General features: G+C 56.1%; 2 protein-coding genes across 3 annotated transcripts; both read right to left on the bottom strand.

Annotated features, from left to right (window-relative positions):
* Positions 1-331: 331 nt before the first annotated feature.
* On the bottom strand, positions 332-7846 carry PPP1R18 (protein phosphatase 1 regulatory subunit 18). The gene is made up of 3 exons (XM_041760214.1): positions 6213-7846; positions 1851-2082; positions 332-1195 (listed from the first exon to the last, which is right to left on the bottom strand). Exons 1-3 carry the CDS (start codon positions 7836-7838, stop codon positions 1176-1178), a joined length of 1878 nt encoding a protein of 625 aa, XP_041616148.1. The 5' UTR covers positions 7839-7846; the 3' UTR covers positions 332-1175.
* Positions 7847-9446: 1600 nt separating this feature from the next.
* NRM (nurim) lies at positions 9447-12526 on the bottom strand. 2 transcript variants are annotated; one of them, XM_041758384.1, is made up of 4 exons: positions 12301-12526; positions 11633-11829; positions 10869-11045; positions 9447-10309 (listed from the first exon to the last, which is right to left on the bottom strand). In XM_041758384.1, exons 1-4 carry the CDS (start codon positions 12470-12472, stop codon positions 10028-10030), a joined length of 828 nt encoding a protein of 275 aa, XP_041614318.1. In that variant the 5' UTR covers positions 12473-12526; the 3' UTR covers positions 9447-10027. The 2 variants fall into 2 exon arrangements, with proteins under 2 accessions (XP_041614318.1, XP_041614399.1); XM_041758465.1 differs by having other exon boundaries at positions 12340-12526.
* Between the last annotated feature and the right edge of the window lie 3561 nt (positions 12527-16087).

Raw genomic sequence — 16087 nt, 5'->3', positions numbered from 1 at the left:
GACCCCGGGATCACACGACCTGAGCCGAAGGCAGACCCTCAACCGCTGAGCCACCCAGGCTTCCCAATGGCACTTCCAGTTTAGTGGATTCTTTCTGTCCTTCCTTAAACTGGTCCTTTTCCTGCCACTCCTTCAAGCAACAGCTACAGGGCTCTCCCAGAGCCCTTTCTTCATGTCAATGCTGAGTTCCTGTTTCATCTCCATCACCTCGCCGCAGCTGTGGCCACTACCTCTTCGTGGCCAATAGGAAGATGGGAGCGGCTTGTAATGAAGAACACAGACCCTCCCCCACCCCATACCTTTTTCTAAAGAAGGAAAAGCAGCTGGAGAGTTGGAGAGATCTCCGTTTTATTATGGAAAACTTAAAAAACAAACAGGCAGTTGATAAGGAAGGAGAAATGGGGGAGAAGGGTTGAGGTGCCTTGTTAGTCACCCCACACCCACTTGCAATTCAATTAAATTGTGAACCACTGGAAGGAACAGAATTAAATAATGAGGTGGGGGTACAGGGTTAAAATCCCCAGCTCTCCTTCTTGAGGACAGCTGAGGTACAGTAATACTGAGCAAAAGTGGAGGAAGCCACACCCCCAAAGAGACAAAGGGCGGGGGGTGTTCCATATGGACTCAACAGTTAGGTGTGCTTGTAAACCTGGGACTTCGGCAGGTGGGGCTGGGAGCTAATGGGATTTGTAAACCAGGCTGGTGGTCAGGGGAGGAGGCAGGAAGTATAAGCAAGGGGGCAATGCCCTAATGAATAGGAAGGAGAGGGGCCTGTAAATGGAATGGGGCAGGCTGTCCAGGATGAGTGCTTAAATCCTCAGAGCCCCCACGGGGTGGTGGGGAGTCAAGGAAGGCTGAAGGGAGAGCATGGAGATGGAGGAGGTGCTACACCCCAGCCCCAGTGAGCCCTGTGATCCTCCCCAGGATGTGATGCTCATTCTTAATTCACCTAGGATGCCACCAGCATGTCTGACACACTCACACCAGGGATCTTTGGTGAGGGTGGAAACTAGGTGACTAGCTCTGCTCCCCTAAACAGGATGAGGAAAGAAGGTTGGAAGATGTTGGTTGCCCCTCACTGCCAAGCTCATTTTCAGGGTCTCTCTGTTCTCAATCTTCTGGGCTCCAGGATCTTCCATTCTGGTAAAGGGGGGTATAGGCCCTCTGTTGGAGGGTCACCTCCGGCAGGACTCATCTGTGGGAGAGGAGGCAGTAATGGTAGAGAGTGAGTGAGGGCCTCTGCCATCCACCGTCCCCACTTACTCTCTACACTGAGCAAGTCAGTGTTTTCCATGCCCAGCACCTGCTCCTACAGTACCAGCAGCCATTGCTCACCTAGCTCGCATCCTGTGCCAGGCATTCTTACAACCTGTTTAATCACATAGTAGCACCAGAGGAGATTAAGTAATTTGATGGCCAGCCATAGTTACAGGGTGCCTCATAAACATTACTGAACCTTTTCAGTAAACCCCAGGCGGTGGTTATTATTAACTCCATGTCATAATTAATAAACTGAGGCCAGAGGTCAGGTGATTTCCTGGAGGTTACACCCTATGTAAGAAACAAGACAGAAATCAAATGCAGGCCTGTCTGACCCAAACCCGGCGTTTTTAAGCACACGAGAGTGCTCAGAAGGGGTCCTGGTTCCGAAATCTGGAGACCCCTTGTGCCTGCACGTCCACTTCCCCATCTGTGAAAGAGAGCGGTGCGCCTGGAGGTCCTGCTGGAGGTCCTGCCGGCCCAGGCTCTCCCAAGCAGCAACTCGACTCACGCCGCCCCTTCCCTCCCAGGGCGCAGTGTCCGCCCTGGACGCCAGGGGGCGCCCTCGGACCGGCGGAGCCTCCGCTCACCCACGATCAGGGCCTTGGTGCGCAGACCGCCCCGGAGCTCCCGCTGCAGCAGCAGCAGCTCCTCGTCGTCCTCGTCGTCGTCGTCGTCGTCGTCAGGCTGGGCCGCCGGGGGGCCGGGGGGGCCGGGGGCACCGGGAGCCTCAGGGTCCGGGCCCAAGTCCTCCAGCACCGAGCTCTCCGAGGGGTACTGGTACGTGGTCTCCAGTGCTGTCTCGCTGAAGGAGATCTTGAGCTAGGGTGGGAGAGAAGCGGGGGGCCGAGTTCAGCCCGGGAGGCGCCGCCCAGGGGAACACGTGCAAGGCGGGGCGAGGCCGGAGCGGGGCCGGAGCGAGGCCGGAGCGAGGCCGGAGCGAGAGCGGGAGCGGAGCGGGGCATCCCCCTGGGGCCGCGGGGCCGGTTTTCCTTCTGATACAGGCCCTCCAATTCCAGATTCTCCCTCTTCTATCATAGCATTTCCAAAACATCAGACTCCGCACTGCCTGGGCAGAGGGGAGCAATACAGGACTCGGGTTCCTACTCTGGAGACTGTGGGTGGTGGGAGGGTAAAAAGAAATGAAAAAATATACTCCTGTAATCAGAGCTGAATCCTTAGGCACCGCTGAGGGCAATCAGGAAGGCTTCCTGGAGAGGAGGGAAGTTTGACCTGGCAGGAAATAGCTGACTGGACACAGTCCCAGGCAGAAGCAAACACAAGCACATTGGTTTCCGCACCCTAGGCCCCCTGGGGTGCCTGGGAAACCCAGCAGCCTGGATACCTGTGCCCTCCGGCTCCCCTCACTCTTCTCCTAGAGCCCAAGGGGACTCACAACAAACTGGGGCTAGGGCCTGGGAGGGGAGAAGAGACCTACCGAGAGGCCCAGAGGAAACAAGACTCTACCCTGACACACAGGGGAGATGGGTCCCTGAGTCCCTGCAAGGCCCAGCTTGGGGAGGTGGCAGGGCAGAGAGGAAAGTGCATGCAAACACAGGTTGGGGTGGAGAATGCACCCAGAGGAGCGCACAGACAGGCAAAGAGCCAGAGGGGACCTAAGGGGACAGAAAATCCTTCACAAACACGCTGTCCCCAGAGCAGGCCAGCTCCAGCTGTCCTCACTGCCTTTCTACCCTTCCCCTTTGCCCTTCTAAGAAGCTCAGGGAGGCAGGGGCAGAGTGGGATTAACTCTGGGAGCCAAAGCGATTAAGAAGACAAACAGGAGGATTCCATGTGAACTACTTGGAAAGGTCCAGATCATCTACTCGGGCCTTCCCAGGTGCCTGTTGGGGGAGTCAGGGCTTGGGCCCTGCATCCTTGAGAAGACAGAAGCTGGGAGGGTGGCTGGATGGTGGATGCTAAAGGCTAGATGGAATGTGAAACCTGGATCCTCACAGGAAGCTGGAACTCAGAGGCACCTTGGCTCCGGAGCTGGCACTGGCTCCTCATCTCACTGGCAGGAAAAGCCAGAGCCTGACTGAGGCCCACAGGGTACTGGGGCCCCTGTGCCGCTCCCGCCTCACCTCTCAGGCATCCGTTTCCGCTCCAGCCACCCTGGTCAAGGCTCCACTTGGCTCACCAGGGGCACTCCCATCTCGGGGCCTTTCACTGGCTATTCCTCCTGCCTGGAACACTCTTCCCCCAAATATCCCCATGGCTCCCTCTCTCCCAGTCACCTTAGTGAAAGTTCACAGTCACACCCCCAACCTTCTGGCCCTCTAGGTTCCACTTACCCTGTTCTAACCCACCCCCCCCCCCCACACACACAATTACTTACCACCTTCTAATGTACCAGGGGATTTACATTTGTTATCCTGGGTCTGCTGTCCATTAGAACATGGAAGTTGCCACAGTGAGTAAGGAAGGGCTGCTCCAACCTCAGATGTGGTCCCCAGAGACCCAACTGTGGGAGGTACACAGTCTGTCTGTGGAACTGCTGGTAGACACGAGGGACAGCAACCAGACCCCTTACGTCCCAGCTTTTCAAAAAGGACCACTTCTGGTTCCGTTTCTGACAGATTTACCTAAACTCCTGGGGACCCACTTGTTTTCTTTTCACATCCCCTTTTGGGACAACAAGCTCTGTAGTTTATTATCCACTCTGAAAAAAGATTCATTTTATTTGTTCTGAGTCATGTTTGTCTCTCTTCCCCAACCCTTTTTCTCTCCTCACCCCCCTCCCCTCACCCCTGCCCCAACTTCTGACTGGTCTCCTCAGGAATGCACAGCCTGCATGGGAGCTGAGGGTGGAGTGGGACGGGAAACAGAGGGGTGTGATTCACTTGTTCCTCTCCCATCAGCTATATAAAGTCACAAGGGGGCCAGAGAGGGGAGGAGCCCAGCTCTCAGCTAGAAGGGGCTCTCGGGAAGGGCACCAGCCACAGGGCAGGGCTGGGATTTCTGTCCTGTGGCAAGGATGTGTTTGATGACATTAGCTTGCAAACAGGAGTTATTTAGGGAAGTGGCGGGGTGGGTAGGGTGGGGTGTGTGTGGGGTCCTCTGGTTCCGAGCTAGTGGGTTGGGTCAGAGCTGGGTCAAGGCACACCAGTCTGTGCTGAGCAGGGTGCAGAGAGAGGGAAGGCAGCCTGATGTGGGGTGGAGGGGGAGGTGTCTGGGTCTAGAGAACTCTGTGCTGCATCCCCACCCCCACCCCCAGAGCAGCTCGCTTCCTTATTCTCTCACCACATCCTGAGCAGTTCTGGCCAGCCCATGGCCCAGCATTTACCCACTCAGCCCTACCAGCCTTCCCGCCCCCACCCCAGGCTTCCTGTTTGGGTGATCTGCTTCCCGCTCCCCTTCTCCCTCACCTAGGTATGGTCACTACCACAGGTTCTGCTCTGCTCTCCAGGCCTCCCTCTGCTTTTCCTCCCCAAAGGCAGAGGCCAACCTCAATAGGAAGTCACTTGTTTGAACGCCTCATCCAGGCAGTTCCTGACCTACTTCCTCACATCTGCCCAGCCCAGGAAAGAAGGGGCTGGTTGCAGCCAGAGTGCCCAGGATAGACTCAGGTACCATGGCTCAGGGATGAGAGCTTGAGCTTCATGTGAGATGAACTGGGGGAGCAAGTGACCTGCAAGCTTCATCTAGGTTGTTGGTCCCTGTGGTTTCCCACTGACCAGGGACACACAAAAGAACCAAATCTGAGGATGTCAGAGGAGATGAGGACTGCAGACTAGGAAGGGCTTCCTGGTCTCTGGGGAGATGTGTTTGGTGCAGGGACCTCTCTCTCCTTAGACATTTTCTTTCTTTTTTTTTTTTTTTTTTCTTAGACATTTTCAAACTGGAAACTGGGTGGTGTGTGAGGAAGGGACTGGGCTGAAGCCAGCCAGGGCAAGAAGCCTGGCTGATCCCACTTCCTGCACTTCGTCCTTTTTCCAGTTTTAACATCTGATCCTCTGCTGGCTTCAGCCCTCACCCCTGTCCCCAACTTCCATTGTATTCCCTGCTTTGGGCACAGGGCCTCCAAAGTCACTTCTCTCTTTTGCTACCCCAAGGGGAGGGAGAGGCCAGGGCAGCAAGGGCAGCAGGAAGACTGGGGAGGGAGGGAAACCAACTGCTGAGCCAGTTCTGGGGAAGGAGGGGAAGCCCAGGGAAGAAGGAAGAAGGGGAAGGGGAGGGGGAATTTTGGAAGAAGAGAAGGCTTTTCTTGTCCCAAGAGAGAAGGGAGCACTGTCTAAGGCAGTGGCCCAGCTGAGGGTGTGTAACCCTGAGGTCACCCACTTCAAATGGCCTCTGTGTGCGCCTCTCCCATGGAGCAGATTTGAGGTTCAGAAGTCTTCTCTTGGCTCTTTGGCCAGCCCTATTCCATCCCCTCATCCCCTCCCGCGGACATACCCTCATTCAGCTCTGCCCCCTCAGCCTTGGGGCTGAGACCTTCCTCCACTCACTTCTCTCTGGAACCCCAAAGCCACCCGCTTGTGCCTCTTCAGGCTTCCTGCCCCAACGTCCTCTTCCCTGGAAGGCTGTATGTGCTTTCAACCTGATGACCCTGCTCCCATAGATTCTAGGCTGGAGCCTCAGTCTGACTCTCCTACCAGGAGGGCTGGGTTTGGCATGGCTCAGAGGAAGGGAAGAAATGGGGCGGCCCAGGGGAGGGGGAGCTGAAGGGGCAGGGAGGAAGGACCCAGAGCTCGAGGGTGAAGAGTGAGCAGCCTGGGCACACCCTGGGAGACACACCCAGGGACAGCACTTGATTTGGGACAGAACCCTTGGGCTTGGAAATGAATGGAAAGTGAGGGCTACAACAAGAAGGAAGGGTGTGCATCAAGGAGGAAGGGTAGTGGCAGGAATTAACGAGAAAGCATAGAGGAAGACAAGAATACGGGGCTATACAAAAGAAAGGAGGCCAGAGAGAGCTGAGGCTTCTGAGAAGTCTGAGGGCTGCTCCCTACCTGTTTGTGGTGCCTTTCGGGGGACCCCTTGACAAGGCAGCTGCGGCTGAGGCGGAGGTAGCCCCCCAGAACCAAGATCTCCTCCGCAGTCGGGTACCGCTTCTTCCCAACTCCAGGAACTGCAGCATCAGCCGTGGCTGGGGTGGCAGGAGTGCTGGGGGCTGCAGGGGGCACAGACCGCCGGGGGTTGACTGTGAAGGTGTGTCCACTGCGGCGAGGGGTCCCCACCCCTGGCCCTGCCTTCACCCCATAGAACAGACGGTTCATGAGGGGATCCCCAGGGGACTGGGGAGCAGGTGGGGCTGGGGGTGGGGGAAACAGAGGGGCAGTTGGTGGGGGCCGGAGATCCACCGCTTCCTCTTCCTGCCTCGTAGAGCCTTTAGTCCCAGCGTCCTCTGGTGGGAAGGGGGAGGGCACAGAGCTATAGTTCTGCAGGGTTCTCAGAGGCCTGCTCAGAGCCCCTGCCTTCTCCTTCTCAGCCTCCCCTTCTCCAGCCTCTGTACCAAGAGGCCCCAGATACTTCTCAGCAGCCTCTGGGGGGACTGGTTTCTGAGGTTGAGTCTCTGTGTCCCTGGGTGTCCGTTCTCGAACCTTTCCAGAGTTCAGGGTCCATTTCCAGCCTTCTGTCAGCCTCAGGCCCCTCTCACTATCCTCCACAGGGCCGGGCCTTTGCTCTGCTGCCTCCACCTCTCCAGAGCTGCTCTCTGGAGCCTCCCTTGTCAGGGTCTCTGACAGCTTTGTAATCTCTTCTGAGGCCAGTGTTGGAATTGGTCTCTCTTCTTTTCTCCTACATTCCTCTGAACAGTCTTTTCTTTCTTCTTCTGAGCTGGGCCTCCACCCTGATGCCTCCCGTTGTACCAAACTCTGTTCCTGAGACTCTCCAGAGTCGGGCCTCCATTTATGGGACTCTGACAGCTCCAACTTCTGGTTGTCAGATTCTGCGGGGCTCAGTCTACTTTCCACCACCTCTTTTCTCCTGGGGCTTTGTTCTGCAGGCTCTGCCAGTCTCAGACTCCACTCTGGAGTTTCTCCAGGGCTCAGCCTCCATTTCCATGCCTCGGACAGTCTAGAGCTCCTGTCTCCAGACTCTCCTGGGCTCTGCCTCCAGTCCCAAGCCTCTGAAGATCTGGGGCTCAACTCTCGGGCTCCCCCTATCCCCAACTTCCTCTCTCTGGCCTCCCTGGGACTGAGCCGCTCTTCTTTTGAGTCTCTTCCCTTGGGGCTCTGATCTCGAATTTCCCCAGGACTGGGTCTCCTCTCCCGGGCCTCCAAAGGCCCAGGCCTTCTCTCTGCAAGTGACTCTTCATTGCGCTGCTGCTGCTGCTGCTGCTGCTGCTGCTGGCGCTCCTGCCGAATGAATCGGTTCTGGTGCACTGGCCCGATGGCTTCTAGGAGGACAGCCGACTCATCTGGGTCTGGAGGTCCAGCCTCTGTAGTCCCAGGGGCAGGGCTAGGTTCTCCAGGAGACAGACCAAGCTTGGCCCGGCGGCGCTCCAGGATTCCCCGCTTCCAGGCTGGCATCTGGGACAGACGATCCCGCTCAGCCTTCTCCCGGCCGCGAAGGGCCGCCTCCTCCTGCCGCCGTCGGGCCAGCAGCTGTAGCTTCCAGTCTGGGATGGTAGCCATGGTCGCGCGGAGGGAAGGGTGGGAAGTGCTGGGCTGGAGAACAGGAAAGGGAGGCTCCAGAGGTCCTGGGGGAGGGGGACACAGAGATGGGCCCAGGAGCTGAGGGTGAAGGCAGGGGAAGCGTGAGAAGATGGAGGGCAAAGCAAGGGGGAAACAGAAAGTGAAAAAGCAGTGGGCCAAGGGGGTGGCGGCGCGGCCCTGAGAGAAGAATAGAGATTGAGGGCGAGGAGACGGGAGTCGGAGCCGGCAGCGCAGGGCTCACGGTATCGGGGAGGCCCGAGGATGGGAGAGGAGAGGAGAGGCCGGGGGCGGGGGCCGGGGCCGGGGCCGGGGCCGGGGCCGGGGCGCCGCGAGCAGGAGGATCCAGCCCGGGTTTCCCCGCCGCTGCCCCAGGCGGAGAGAGCGGGGAGGGGTCCGGGAATCCCGCCGACGGGCAGAGGCGGGGCGACAGGGGCGGCGGGAGGCGGGAGCAGCCCGGGTTTCCCCGCCGCTGCCCCAGGCGGAGAGAGCGGGGAGGGGTCCGGGAATCCCGCCGACGGGCAGAGGCGGGGCGACAGGGGCGGCGGGAGGCGGGAGCAGCGGCGGCCGAGAGGAGCCGGCGTCCGGGTCCCGGGGAGGCCGCGCCGCGCGTCTGCGCCCACCCCGGGGCTCCCGGCCCCGCCCGCCCCCGCCCCCGCCCCCGCCCCTCCGGCGCCCGCCCCCGCCCCTCCGGCGCCCGCAGCCCCCGGCCCGGCCCCGCGCCCCGCACAGCGGCCACCCCCGGCTCGGAGCGCACCGACAGGCAACCTCGGCTCGACGGCGGGCGGGCGGGGGCGGGCGGGGGCGGCGCCGCGAGACACCCCCGCCCCGAGCCTGCAGCCCCTCGGCCGACTCGCGCGCGGGGCTCCCACGGGAGGGGTGCGGAGGAGCAAGCGTCCGGAGGGAGGGGGAGGGGGAGGGGGAGGGGTGGGGCCGAGCCCCGGGGGCCGGGCGGGGGGCGGCGACCGCTTTGTCTGAGGACAATGGGGAGGGAAGGGGGCGCGGGGCGGGGCGGGGCGGGGCGGGGGCGGGGCCGGCTCCGGAGCCCGCGCGTGGGCCCCGCCCCCCGGCTCCCCTTCTCGCGCCCCGCCCCGCCCCGCCCCGCCCCGCCCGCCCGGCCCTCCCCTCCTCCCGGGAGCTCTCCGCCCTGCAGAGCGCGGGTGTCCAGGCCCTCGCCGGCCCCAGGCAGCCGCCGCCCGTGACCCGGGCCCCTCGAGGGACTTGGGGAGGAAGCAGCCGCTGCCCCGGCCGGGCCGCCCCTCCCCAGGCGGCGGCCTCTCCCGACCAGCCGTCGTCACTGCGGGGCCCCGGGCGGCCACCGGGCCGCGGGCGGCCGGAGAGGTGCTCGGAAGCCGACGGCTTTGGTAACTGGCCCCCACGGCAGCCGCCGCCCAGTCCTCAGCTTCAGCCTGCGTCCCGTGGGCCCCGGTCCACGGCGGGGGAACTGGGGACTTGGAGGAAGGGGGCTGGGCCTCGGGGGGTCGCCAGAGGGCGCGGTGGCTGTCCGGACTCGACTTGGCGTGCCTGGGCTGGGCTTGCCTTCCTCCCAAAGTCAGCCCTCTAGTCAGAGACACACTGGTAGACTGCATGCCATATGTAGAAAAAACAGACTGAATTTTATTTTTCCGCCGCAGACGTTCCTCGGGAGGGCAGAGATCTCTTAGTCACCAACACGAAGAGGGGGAGGATCCTCTCAGGTTAGAGGACAGAGCCCAGGGCCAGCGCCCAAGGAGGGGCAAGGCCTAAGGAGGGGCTAGGTGAGTCAGCAGGGCTGGCATTACCATCAAACCTGCAGACCCTGACCCTACTCCTAGGAAGGGAAGCCTGAGGGGGAGAAGGGGATCCCTGAGGTGTAGAAGGGAGCAACAGTGGGAGGGAAGTGGGCAGGCCCACCCTTCTTCCTTAGAAGGAGGGTCTTAAGGTGGGGTGGAGGTGGGTCAAGGCCTAAACTGTGAGGAAACACTGAAGTTCCCCACCCTTCTTCCGTGGTTTGGTGAGAAGTAGGTCTTGGGGTCCAGCGGTTGAAACTCAGGATTTAGGGTATGGAGCTGGGCCCAAGGAGTGGAGGCTCAAACAGGGGAAAGGATGGCCCCTTCAGTCCATAGATTTGGGCCTCTGGTCTGAAGCAGCCAGAGCCCAGATGTTAAAGGGCTTGGGACCAGGTTAGCTCCTCACTCGGCCTCACCTTCCTGGGGCCGGGAGAGCAAGTGGAGTTTTCTTTGTAACTGGGCCCGGAGGTAGCGGAGGTCTTGCTGGTCAAGCCCATGAGCCAGGCCCAGGTAGAGGGTAAGGAGGAGAGCAAGGAGGAGGCGGTCAGTGCCCAGGGTGGGCACCACCCACAGCACCATCAGCAGCTCCACACACACTGGATGGCGCAAGTGGGAGAAGAGTCTCAGAGCCCGGGGAGACTTCAGGGCCAGAGGCTCACCCAGGCCCAGCACATGGTAGTACACCTAGGAGGGAAAACAGCTTAGAAATGAGGTCAAGCCCCTTTTGCAGCTTAGCCACCTCTTTCCTCCCCTTCCAGGAAACCTCCCTTTCTATAACTTAGGCCCAAGAACTACCCTTCTGAGACCTGGGTCCCTGGTCCTCAACTTGGATTCACAAACTTTCCCTAGGCCCAGGAAGCCCATGGTTTCAGGCCTTCAGTGGAGAGCTGAGGGGAGACTGTTTTATAAAAAGGGGAGGAGGGATCCCTGGGTGGCACAGCGGTTTAGCGCCTGCCTTTGGCCCAGGGCGCAATCCTGGAGACCCGGCATCGAATCCCACGTCGGGCTCCCGGTGCATGGAGCCTGCTTCTCCCTCTGCCTATGTCTCTGCCTCTCTCTCTCTGTGACTATCATAAATAAATTAAAAAAAAAAAATTAAAAAAAAAAAAAGGGGGGAGGTAGGTGAGGGAGTTGAAGAGGAAGTTGGAAGAGCATGGGAGAAGGAACAGAGAGAGATCCTTGGAAGGGAAAAAGGCGTTCTGGATGGAATCATAGGTCTTAGGTAGGAATCTGGGAGCCTTACCTGTTTGAGGCCCATGAGTTCGGCATAGTCAAAGACGAGAAGGATGCTGAAGATGAGAAGCCAGGATATGACGTGGAGCACAAAGCAGAGGAGGGGCACCCAGGTGGCCCATGGTTCAGCCCGAGCCTCCCATAACACAGGGCCTCTGGGTACAGGTTCCCAGTACCGCATCACCAACTGGGAAAGGATGAGGTACTGAGTATCTCGCTGAGTACCTAAGCCCAGAGGCTGTCCCCACCCCAGGTTGGCCTGGAGCTGTCCCTGCCTCTACCATGAGCGTCACAAACAGTCATCACGTGGAGGGTGCTCGGTGGAGTCCTAAGTATGTAAGGATGACCTGTATCTACCCTGAGGACTTACAAAACAGATGGGGGTGACCAGATAGGTCCATAAAGTAGGCTATGCCAAGCACTCACTGAGACAAGTGAGTGCCAACTGGAAAGCCTTCTCTTGAGACCTAGGGAGGTGGTTCGAAGAAAGGGTAGCACTGAAAGAGGTATTACTAAGGGGATCTCAAGCAGAACAACATGAACAAAGTTGCAAAGGTGAGAATACACAAATCTGCTTGGGGAATGAGGAATGGTACACCATTCTTGATAAGAAGGATATGTGCTGCAGAGGAATGGAAGCTGAGATTAGAGTCCCGAACACCCTCAGTTCTCCTAAAACCACATTTTCAGAAGGTAAGGTCCTTGCCCCTCCAATCTAGGACACCCTTCTCACAGATAGTTTCCCTTGGGGACTCAGTGGCCAAGACCTCATACCTGCAAGGCCAGGGCAGTGCATGCCACATACAGTGACCTCTGAAGGACCCCAAAATATCGAGACATCCATGCCTTCACGATTTCAGTTGCCATGAGGCTGTGCTGCCCCACAAATAGTAGGAGGAGACCCAGATCCCAAGCCAGGGGAACAAGGATGCTGCGGTCCTGCACGGCAGCCAGCCATCCCTGGCGGGCATCTAGGGGTTTTCAAAGAAAGGGACAAAAGATCAAAAAGGTTGTGGAAAACACCCCCTAACCCAATCTCCTTTTGCGGCCCCCATCCGTGTCCCCTTCATGCTTCCTCTCTAGGCTTTGCCAGCCTTGCTCTTCCATTCCCTGCTCCTTCCCCTTTCCCCTGGCCCCCTGCAGAGTAGCCGGAAAGGCAAGGCTGGAGAGGCAGCCCTCTGGTTCGGGTACTCCACACGCTTCCTCTAACACTCTCCCCTCCATAGTCCTCCTTATAAAAGCACTTTCCTTTCCTCGCTTATCGCCCTTGCTCTCCCCACAGTCCTCACTCCAGCGTCTTCAAACCGCTAATCCCCGAGTTCCTAATTTAGCCCTCCGGCCTGCCCCGAAGCTCCTCCGGCTTCCAGGGTTGCAGCTCCCTCTCCCGGACTCCCTCCGTCATAGGTCTCCAAGTCCCGCCCCCGCCCCGCGTCCGGCCCCACCTCCCGTCCCAGGGCTCCTCCGCGGTCCCGCGGGCTCACCCGGACCACCAGGCTCCGGGGCCCCTCCGAGAAGTGGCCGAAGAGAGGTGAAGCGCACGAACTCCACTCCGGTGCCAAAGGCCAGGATGAATGAGGCAAGGGCAGCAGGGATCAGGAGCAGAGCTGGGGCCATGGCGACCCGCGGAGGGGCGGGGGAAGGGGCAGGCCTGGAGTTCCCGCTGCCGCAGGCCCCGCCCCTCCCCGGGGCCCGCCCCTCCCCGGGGCCCGCCCCCTCCCCGGGGCCCGCCCCCTCCCCGGGGCCCGGGTCCTGCCCGGGAAGGCGGGGCTCCTGCGCTCGGAGGACCAGGCTGCCCAGCTCGCGTCCGCTGCGCGCCCCCGTTCACTGCCTGCCCTGCGGGCCCCGGGTTCCCTGCGCCGAGTTCCCGTGTCACAGAGAGGTGTCAGAACTCCGAGGGACAAATGGGAAGGGCAGGGGTCCTGCGGCCGCTCCAGTGGGTTGAGTCGCAAGCTCGGCTACTTGTCTCATCTGAAGTGAAGCCAGTTCATCTCTTTGAGGATTCTTGTAGAAGCCGAGAATTATAAGCCCCCTTTCTGTAACCTGGCCAGAGGTTGCAGAGCCTCAGTTAACACTTCACTAATAAGCGGTGAGAGAACAGAAGATTGTAGACCGAGTCTGAGAACCCGAAGCTCTCAATCACCCATTACGTCTTATTAAAGACTATTTTACCATAAAGTAAATTAATGTTTATTCTGTAACTTATTCTCTCCACTTGCCAAGGACAAAAAACTTCTTGTAACACTTACAGATTATTTCTAATAATGCCAAAGGCTGTTGATTTGTAATCATGAGCGTAACAATGTTAAAATATTTGTGATAGAAAATTTTGTTGTAAACTTTGTAGTCTATTAATTTCATCCAAGCCTGTGATAATTCACTATCTATGACTTTACCCTGCAAGCTTATTAGTCTGACCCCACTTATTAGTGAGAAACCGCCAAGATCTATTTTCTGAACACATTTTCCTTTGGACCTGTTTGTAATACCTACAGACTGATATATCTGAAAAAGTATAAGTAATGTTTTCCTCCATCAGAATTAAAGATCATGTTGCTAAGGACCTAGTCAGAGTAGCTATGACCGTAGCAGGGAAGTGAGACATCATTAAGTGAAATCCCGTGGCTTATAGACAGAGGAAATACAAAGAAAATTTACCAAGATGAGAGTTAACTTGCTGCTAGTCCTGTGGGTTCATGAATGAGAAAATTGCTAGACAGCATCCCACAGCCTTTACACTCCTCTTGGAGTCCCGTACTCCCACCCTCCTCTTAATCAATGCTGTCGTAAACTGTTACCAGACATCTTAGGTTTTTCCTCCAGTTGCACCCTCCACCCCCTGCTTTCGCTTCAAGAAGTTGTCCTGAATTCACTGTATCAATGAAAATCACAGCTTTGGGGGCTTAAAAAAAAAATCACAGCTTTCATTGAGGAAGCCCTCTCTGCATAACTGCTCCTTTGTGTCAAGCATTAGGAGTTAAGGTGTGGACACAAGAGCTGTGGGTACTGGAGTACTGCAACATCATGATTTCTCTAACTCTCCCAACTTCTTTGTAATTTTCACTTTATTAAACTCTCTCCAAATTATTTTTTCAAGATTTATTCATGAGATAGAGAGAGAGAAGCAGAGACACAGGCAGAGGGAGAAGCATTCTGCCTGCAGGGAGCCTCATGCAGGGACTCCATCCCAGGACCCCAGGATTGTGACCTGAGCCAAAGGCAGATAGATGCTCAATCACTGAGCCACCCAGGTGCCCCAGTCTTCAAATTTTTCTAATTTCACTGTACCATCATTTTCTGCTAGGACTCTGATAGAGATACTTCTCATTTGTGCTACAAGCTATATAGTATTTATTGAAAATGTAAAAAAGGATCTCTATTTTCCAGAAATTTAAACTGGGGCACTTCAATGTCACTAAGTAGGAGTGCACAAGCGCTAAGTGGGAATATAGAGGCAGTTGATATTGTAAGGAATCCTGAGGACCTCAAGGCCATAGTCAGTTTTACACAGTACAGGCTCTGAGTTATACAAGCAGACTAACATTTATTTGGGTCCTATCATGTGCCACACCTACAATGGCTGTGCTTAATATTTATTGAGACATGTTTGTATGTTTAAAAGTGAGCAGCAGGGGATCCCTGGGTGGCGCAGCGGTTTGGCGCCTGCCTTTGGCCCAGGGCGCGATCCTGGAGACCCGGGATCGAATCCCACATCGGGCTCCCGGTGCATGGAGCCTGCTTCTCCCTCCGCCTGTGTCTCTGCCTCTCTCTCTCTCTCTCTGTGACTATCATAAATAAATAAAAAAAAAAAATTAAAAGTGAGCAGCATTTGGTAAAGCTCACGTTCTTTCTACTACACCAAAAATTTACAAACTTAAGTATAATTTACTCACAGAAAAGTCACAAACTAATCACCCATCATTTTTATTAAGGTGAAATTCACGTAACAAAATTATTTTAAAGAGAATAGTCTAGGGCAGCCCCCGTGGCGCAGCGGTTTAGCGCCACCTGCAGCCCAGGGTGTGATCCTGGAGACCCTGGATCGAGTCCCACGTCAGGCTCTCTGTGTGGAGCCTGCTTCTCCCTCTGCCTGTATCTCTGCCTCTCTCTCTGTGTCTCTATGAATAAATAAAATCTTAAAAAAAAAAAAAAAGAGAGAATAGTCTAGGGATGCCTGGGTGGCTCAGCAGTTGAGCGTCTACCTTCAGTTCAGGGCATGATCCTGGGGTCCGCGATTAAGTCCTTCATCAGGTTTCCTGCAGGGAGCCTGCTTTTCCCTCTGCCCGTGTCTCTGCCTCTCTTTCTCTGTGTCTCTCATGAATAAATAAATCTTAAAAAAAAAAAAAAGTCTATGGGATCCCTGGGTGGCGCAGCGGTTTGGCGCCTGCCTTTGGCCCAGGGCGCGATCCTGGAGACCTGGGATCGAATCCCACATCGGGCTCCCGGTGCATGGAGCCTGCTTCTCTCTCTGCCTGTGTCTCTGCCTCTCTCTCTGCGTGACTATCATAAATAAATAAAAATTAAAAAAAAAAAAGTCTAGTGACATTTAATACATTCATAATTTGGGCAGTCACCTTATCTCTAGTTCAAAGCATTTGCATCCCTCCAAAATAAATCCCTGTATCCATTACGCAGCCATTCCCCACTTCCCCTGCTTCTGGCAACATCCACTCTACTCTGTCTCTATGCACTTACCTATTCTAGGTATTTCATGTAAGTGGAATCATCCAAGGTGACCTTTTGTGTTTGGGTCCTTTCACTTAGTATAATGCTTTTGAAAGTTCATCCTTAAAACACTGTAACATGAATCTGTACTTCATCTCCCTTTATGGATGTATAATATTCCACTGTATAGATACTTCACATGTGTTTATTCACATAAATAATGTTGATAGACATTTTTCTTTTCACCTTTTCGCTCTTGTGAAGTGTGGATATAAACATTTTTGTACAAGTATTTGTTTGAACACTCTAATTCTTTTGGGTGTATACCTACTAAGGGAATTACTGGGTCATTTGGTAATTTTACATCTAATTTTTTTTGAGAAACTGTCAGGTTGTTTACCACAGTAGCTGAACCATTTTATATTCCTACCAGGAATGTATAATAAGGGTTATAATTTCTCCATATCATTGTAATCAACCAACTTTCTTAAAATTTAAATTTAAGATACGTTTAAAAAAAAAAACCGCACTAAAACAAAAACAAAAACAAAAAACCGCACTACACCA

Source organism: Vulpes lagopus, chromosome 1 (genome assembly GCF_018345385.1).
Source record: "Vulpes lagopus strain Blue_001 chromosome 1, ASM1834538v1, whole genome shotgun sequence".
Lineage (NCBI taxonomy): Eukaryota > Metazoa > Chordata > Mammalia > Carnivora > Canidae > Vulpes > Vulpes lagopus.
Note: the sequence above shows the minus strand (reverse complement) of the source record. Positions and strands in the feature narration are given on the sequence as shown.